Raw genomic sequence first — 7,673 nt, 5'->3', positions numbered from 1 at the left:
ATGAAAATGAGCACAGGTGAACGTCGTGTTTTAAGACTTGGTGAATACGACAGACATCGGCAAGGTACCCCCCCTATCCGAAATGTGTCATTTAAATATTATGCTGGCCTGAGTAATTTACACGAAGGTGGAGTACAAAAACACTAAACACCTGGATACAATTACAAGAAAAGCACGTTGGACTTGTACTCCATTTTTGACTGAAGTATTCCAGTAGGCTAGTAGCAAAATTTTGTGGGAATTAAGAAAAAATATTTTAATTTTTGCTTTGTCATCAGATGGCATCAAAGTCTTGGGGGGATAATTAGGGTGGGCTATAAAGTCATCCACTTGTCTCTTTGCTTTTGAAAGACTTGGATGTATCCTTCTGCTTCTCCATTTGTTTACCTAAACTGTAGAAACCTGCTTATCTTACAATACACTTTTTTGCAGTTGTTAAACACTGATAGCATGTCGATCTGACTTTGTCACAGGTGATGTTTCCTACATAGCGGTACACTGTTAATAATGGACTAATGCCTCTTCCACCCATAAAATGATTTCTTCCTCTCTCTCTCTGTCAGCAATGGCATTCCCTACCATGTTCCCTATCCTCCTCATCCTCTCCCTTGTGGGCCACAGCTCTGCGGAGGATGAGGCTCCTCCTCGAGGCTGTGGCTCCCTCCTGAAGAGGCCCTTCACTGCGCTGTGCGACCTGGACGCAGTGTGGGGCGTGGTGGTGACAGTAGCGGCAGGCGTGGCGGTCCTGGCCTCGCTGATCCTGGCCCTGGTGCTGCTGTGCCGCTTGCGGCGCATCACAGAGCCTGAGGCACGCAGTGGGGTGGCACCGCTGCTCCTGCTGCTCGCCACCATCTGCATGCTCTCTGCTCTCAGCTTTACGCACATCATTGAGAGTCAGGAGGATGTTTGTATCGCTCGGCACGTGCTCTGGGCGGTGCTGTGTGCCCTGAGCGTTGCTTACAAAGTAACCCAGGGTGTGCGACTGCTCCGGCACACCAGCTTCAGGGCCCTTGCGTCACTGGTGATAGGCCTGGCTGTAGTACCAGTTATAGCCATGTTTGAGTGGATTCTGGCAATTGTGCAGCATCCAGGCCAAGCAGTCTGCCAGTACCAGCCACTGCATATCACCTTGGCCTGCATTTATGGACTGGTCCTGCTGATAGCACTGCCGATTACCTTGGCCGGGGGCACGTCTCAGGGGCAGGTGCAGATGCAGTGCAGGATGTTGTGGCTGCTCTTCACCAGCTGCACCTCTGGTGTGCTGTGGGCCATCTGGCTGGCCTACTATTATTATTTGAAAAAGACACCTGGCCAGTCCTCCACTTGGGAGGACCAGTTGCGGGCTGAGGCGCTGGTGGTACAGGCCTGGCTGTTGCTTTTGCTCCACGCCGCCCCTGAAGCCCACGCCTGCCTGCGTCCACCTCCACGGGCCTCAGATCCTGAAGACGTCGGCCCCGCACCAGCCTCGCCCCACCCGAGGGAGGCCGGTGTTGAACATGTGCAAGTGTGGACCACTGGGCAAATTGTGGAGAGCCAAGGCTCCGTGTTGCACAGCAACTCAGGTACAGTACTTTCTTTTCACCACTTTGACATGCGGTGTATCTGTGTTTGAGAGAGAGCATAACCCTCACTATTTCCTCCCACTCTTACGTGAAGCTGGTTCTGGAAGTACAAGTGATGGAAGTTTAGAACCAAGACCCAGCACTTCCTACCACATAGAGATGTACGATGAAAACATGGTGAGTACACCTCCTCATTCAGCAGCTCACACACAGACACCCAAACACTGAACTGAAAATATAGGTTTGGTCTACAGGCCTTTCACTGTTCCTCAAACTTTGCCTGTTTGAGCTTAAATACCATGGATGCAGGTCAAATTAAAACTGGGCTGTACCCCCATCAGTCCGAGTTGCATCGTGCTGTTAAGGGGGTGCATGTATAAAAAATTTCAAGTGTCATCATTGAACTGCTGAAGGATGTTTAAATGGTCACTAAATACCTGTCTCTCATCTGCAGGAGCCCATGCCCTCCACCTCCACAGCCTGGCAGTTTTGGTGAACGTTGGCGTGGGGAGGGGGGAGGAGACCAGTTGTCTGTCTCCAGGACTTCATGTATCAGTACAATCTATGCATGAATAAAATATATAATGTATATAATCATCTGATATGATTTGGTGTGTTTTTTGTCTAAAGGGTTACACAAGAATTTAATTTTATTCATCATACTATATATGAGAGAATTCATATAGGAGAAACTCTAGTATTCATTTGTATTTTTATCCACAATGTAATATTATTTACTAAAGCTTTAATTTTATTTAGCATTATTACAATATAAATCTAGAACTGTAGAAATGGGATTCTGGAAGTCATTCAAGCACAATAGTACAAATAATAGCAGAAAAAGGCAGAAAGTAATTTTGTAATATCTTTATTTAAATAAGCAGTACTTACGAAGAAGGGTGAGTACTGTGATGACCGTGTGTAGGCCGAGTGAACAAGAAGTGGGGAAGCAGGGTCAGACACACGGAGATCCAAAACAAGGGGTTTTATTGCTGGCAGAACAACACGGTGAAAACGTCTATGACAGACCTGGGGAAACAGACTTGAATGCAGAACAGGAAACAGCTGGTCACAATCGGGGTTTCACATGAGGTAAATAAGCGGGCATGGCACACAGGAGGATCGGATGAGAAAGTCACGACAGAACCCCCTCCCTAAGGCGCGCACCCCGGGCGCGTCTCAGGGGAGGCGAAGGACAAGATGAAACTGGGAACACGGGACCTGGAAGACAAAAGCAAGAACATCAACAGAAGACTGGGAACAGAACGGACACACAAAACAGGGACAAGAAGTAAGATAGGACTTGACAGACGACAGGAAAGACAGACAGGCAAATCAGAAAGGGAGACAGCAGGGGGACACCAATGGGAGGAGCGAAAGGGCCAGGAGTGAACACGGGAGGCACAGAGGGATGAGGAGCAGAAACAGGAGGGACGAAGGAACATGAGAACATAAGAACTATACAAACAAGAGGAGGCCATTCGGCCCATCGAGCTCGCTTGGGGAGAACTTAACTAATAGCTCAGAGTTGTTAAAATCTTATCTAGCTCTGATTTAAAGGAACCCAAGGATTCAGCTTGCACTACGTTATCAGGAAGACTATTCCATACTCTGACTACACGCTGTGTAAAGAAGTGCTTCCTTAAATCCAGTTTGAAATGTTCTCCCGCTAATTTCCACCTATGGCCACGAGTTCTTGTATTTGAACTAATGCTGAAGTAACTATTCGGTTGAACAGCATCCAAACCTGTTAGAATCTTACAGACCTGGATCATGTACAGAGCAACAAAGGTTGGCAATGGGGAGCCCGAGGGGACCACAGCGGGCGAGGAGTATCAGCCGGAGGGGCGGCAGGCAACCGCAAGGCTGGAGTCAAAGGAGACCTCACAGGGGCGAGGAGGTAGGTGGGTTTGGTGTTTGGTGCTAGACCTTTCCAGCACAGTAAAGTCAATGGCCACGATTTCCAATGACCTAGAAGCCAACAAACTGCCCATGAATGTCCTCAACTTCGGCCGCACTGCTTTGGCAGCCAAACATCGTCGACACTCATGGCACCAATGCTCAATATCCTAAACGGCCAATAACAATGCTGACGGACAAGTGTTGTGGTCCGTTCTACCCCCTGATGGCCATGATCATCATGTAATGCAGTAAGGACCTCAGCTTGAAGCTGCTGAGGTAACAGCAACTGCAACACCTCTTCCCTACTACCAGGGACATGGCTCCTGCGATACAAAACACCATCATGCTCTTGCACATGGGTCCACTGACGCACTAATTCTATAACAGCGGGTGACTCTTTCCCCCTTTCCGGGGCTGTAGGGGGACTCCCCCTCCTCCGATACCCCAAAAAGGCTCCCAACACTAGATCTTCAGACTGCAAAACTTGAAGGTCTGCCCTAGTGCGCACCGGAGAAGCATCTGTAGCCTGTGTATAAGCACACAAGGACGGCCAGCTGACCCTGGCAATGCTCCTCACCTCCACTGGAACAGCAATTCCAAAAGCTGCCTCTTCCACCTTATCCAGAGTTGGTGGCGCAGACAACCAGGACAACGCATCCGCGTTCCTATTACACACTCCCGGCTGGTACTCGATTTTAAAGTCAAAAAGGGCCAGCTGTGAAGTCCAACGTTGTTCCACTGCACCCAACTTAGCTGTCTGAAGGTAGCAAAGGGGATTATTATCAGTCAAAACAATGAATTTAGTACCCAAAAGGTAATCCCTATATTTCTCTGTTACCGCCCACTTCAAGGCTAACAGTTCAAGTTTCATTGCAGAATAGTTACTCATATTACGTTCAGATGGACATAATCCCCGACTTGCATACACAATGAGTCGTCTAAGCCCTCCTTCCTGTTCTTGGGATAAAATTGCCCCCAGCCCTAAGCCACTCACATCTACCTCCAGAACAAAAGGCTTACTAAAATCAGCATACCCCAAAACAGGGGCGCTAATCAACATCTGCTTCAAGGTCTTAAAAAATTGTTCACAACCCCAGTCCCAATGATCTCGCAAGGAGGTATTAAGACGTACCTTTTTCTTCTTCGGGGTTGGCTGTAGCTTTGCCACTAACTTATGGAGGGGAGCTGCGTACCTTGCAAACCCTGCTACAAAACATTGATAGTAGGATGCAAACCCTAGAAACGAATGCAATTCTGTCACAGTCGAAGGAGTCTTCCAATCCCGTACTACACTGATCTTGTCAGGGTCTGTTGAAACTCCAGAGGCTGAAACAACATGTCCCAAAAATTTTACCTCCGACTGGAAAAAATGACACTTCTCAAGTTTAAGCTTCAAACCCTGTTGAATCAACCTGCCCAACACCAACTCCAGTCGCTCCAGATGCTGTTGAAACGTGGAGGAAAAAACCACCACATCATCCAGATACAAGAGGAGAGAGTGGAACCATTGATCACCAAAGATCCTTTCCATCAGCCGTTGGAACGTCTCCGGTGCGTTGCACAATCCAAAGGGCATCCTCTGAAACTCAAAGAGGCCAAATGGGGTGCAAAAGGCTGTCTTTGCTCAATCCTTTTCTGCCACAGACACCTGGTTGTAACCACTAGCAAGATCAAGAGTAGAAAACAGACAAGCACCCGTAAGGGCGTCCAATGACTCCTCTATACGAGGCAAAGGAAAAGCATCCTTTCTAGTTTTTGCATTCAACTGTCTGTAATCCACACAAAGGCGAATGGACCCATCCTTCTTCTGAACCACCACAATAGGTGAAGCGTAGGGGCTACAACTTGGCCTTACTACCCCTTGCTCTAACAGCCCCTGAATGTGTGTTTTTACAACATCATACTGGGATGGGGGGAGCCTTCGATAACGCTGCCTCACCGGTACATCATCCAACAAGGGGATCTCGTGTTCAATCGCGGCCGTGCATCCCAAGTCTCCTTCTCCACAACTGAAGGCTGCACTATGTGTACCCACGACTTCGTAAATTACTTCCTGCCAGGTGCTATCCTTCTCTTAACCCAATCTAACGCTTTTAAAGGGAAAGCGCCTCTGCCACCTGGACTAATTGACACAAAGGGGCGGGGTCCAATTAAATGGCACTGCCCTACCCATCATACAGGCTACACATGTAAAGGTGTGTGCAGAACAGAAAACAGAAGATCTCACTCCATGCAGCTGACCAAAGTTGCCAACCCTGCATTTTATTTTAAATGAGAAGTAATTAAAATGCAGTTTTCGACTGAAGCAGCTTATCATTCCTTTGCTTTGTTACTCGGACAAATACAAAACGAATGATTAAACATTATTTGTGTCTCTTTTTGTATGTTTTCTAAATAAGACCGCGTGCCCATACCCAACTGTAATAGCGATTAAAGCGATCTATTCTATTTTTTTGTTTGTTTTGTTTAAAAGGAGTTCGCCGGTTCTATTGATGATAGGACCTTTCAGAAACAATCTCGGACCATGAAATAGGAAGGCCATTCACTTATAGCTCAGTAGCGGAATCAGTATTTTTCCGCACCGCGAATGCAACATTTTCCTTGCGTTTCACGTGTTTGCTGTTTGTGGGCCTATACGCCTTCTTGGGCCACTTCTGATTGGTGAGCATGACTGGCACGCGAGAAGCACGGCGCTTGTGATTGGTGAGAATGACTGTCACACAGGGAGCGCGGCATGAATTTGTAAAACTATTCTTACAGCAGTTTTAAACCCTGGGTCCGACGTGCTGTATAATGTATATCCTAAATCGCAATTTTTGTGGCTTGCTAATCGCGTTGTTTCAAATCGTGCATGATGAAACATGCATGATTTTGGGGGGGGGCAGAAAATGCAGTCCAGGTAAGACGCCATTACAAGAGGAACACTTAAATTATCCTCTGCAAAGGAATGAAAGCCGTGGTGACGAAGCTGCAATGAACATAACTACCTATGAGGATGGTAGATAAGAAATGTGAACAAGCTTCTAGCTGTAAGCGTCCCTTTGCCCAAGTGGAAATGAGACGTCCACATGAGACTTCCAGTTGCTTTTTTTTTTTTATCTAGTTTTGATTCAATAAGAAAGGCATGTAGCTCAATAACTGCTGAATATTCTGTCTCCACTTCCTTCCTGTGCACCCCCCCCCCCCCCACCCTGCAAGGAGACACCAGATTTAGACAGTGAACACGATAAGTCATGGGCTTGATCTTTAAAAGCGATAATGAACCTGTGGTGGAAATTACTGACATGTTGTGATGTCCTCATAAAAAGTTTAGCCCACCCACCCTCTAAATCTGCTTATCCTGTACAGGCTCTCAGTTAGCATGGTGTCCAACCCAGAAAAAATACGGCATAAGTTAAGGGGTCACCTTGGACAAAATGACAATCCATCGCAGGGCCCAAACATTTCTGGGATCTTTATTAGACACACTTTACAAATACTGGATAAGGCCTCCCTTTGCTCTCAAAACAGCTTCATTTCTTCATGGCATGACATGGTCCGCAACAATGCTCAGATAGGCCGTGGCATTCAAGCAATGATCGGTTGGCATTAACAGATGCACCATCACCACCAACCTGGACTGTTGACACAAGGCAGGTTTGGCCCATGGATTCATGCCGCCGATGCCAAATTCTGACCATAACGTCTGTGTGACGTTGACATTCATCTGACCAGGTGGTATTTTTCCAAGCTTTAACTATCCAGTTTTTTGTGAACCTGTGCCAACTCCAGCCTCAGCTTTTTGTTTTTGGCTGAACTACCCAAAGCTCATGAGCATAGGTAAGGGTAGGAACGTAGATCGACTGGTAAATCTATACCTTTGCTTTCCAGCTCAGCTCTCTCTTTACCCTGACAGAACGGAACGGCGTCCTCAACACTGCAAATGCTGCACCGATCCGCCTGTCGATCTCTCGCTCCCTTCTTACTCACTCATGAACAAGAACCTGAGGCACTTAAACTCCCCGGCATACTTGAGGCAGTCACTCATCTTGCATCAGGAGAGGGCAGTCCATCATTTTCTGGTGAAGAACCATGGCCTCAGACTTGGACGTGCTGATCCCCATCTTGCCCACATCACACTCCACAGGCCCACAGTTCTTCATCCCTGCTGCAAACAGCATGGGTATTAGCTGGCATCCCCTTGCTGAGGCTAATAGAAAGTTCTTTTCC

At 47.4% G+C, this 7,673-nt stretch overlaps 1 protein-coding gene across 1 annotated transcript; it reads left to right on the top strand.

Annotated features, from left to right (window-relative positions):
- On the top strand, positions 1–2,141 carry LOC111836594 (G-protein coupled receptor family C group 5 member B-like). Its single transcript, XM_023798006.2, has 4 exons — positions 1–64; positions 564–1,562; positions 1,657–1,739; positions 2,017–2,141. The coding sequence occupies exons 1-4, from the start codon at positions 1–3 to the stop codon at positions 2,056–2,058; spliced, it is 1,188 nt and encodes a 395-aa protein (XP_023653774.2). The 3' UTR covers positions 2,059–2,141.
- Positions 2,142–7,673: the final 5,532 nt, after the last annotated feature.

The sequence above is a fragment of the Paramormyrops kingsleyae genome, chromosome 21, assembly GCF_048594095.1.
Source record: "Paramormyrops kingsleyae isolate MSU_618 chromosome 21, PKINGS_0.4, whole genome shotgun sequence".
Classification (NCBI taxonomy): domain Eukaryota; kingdom Metazoa; phylum Chordata; class Actinopteri; order Osteoglossiformes; family Mormyridae; genus Paramormyrops; species Paramormyrops kingsleyae.
The sequence above is the reverse complement of the archived record's forward strand: the minus strand, read 5'-3'. Positions and strand labels throughout refer to the sequence as shown.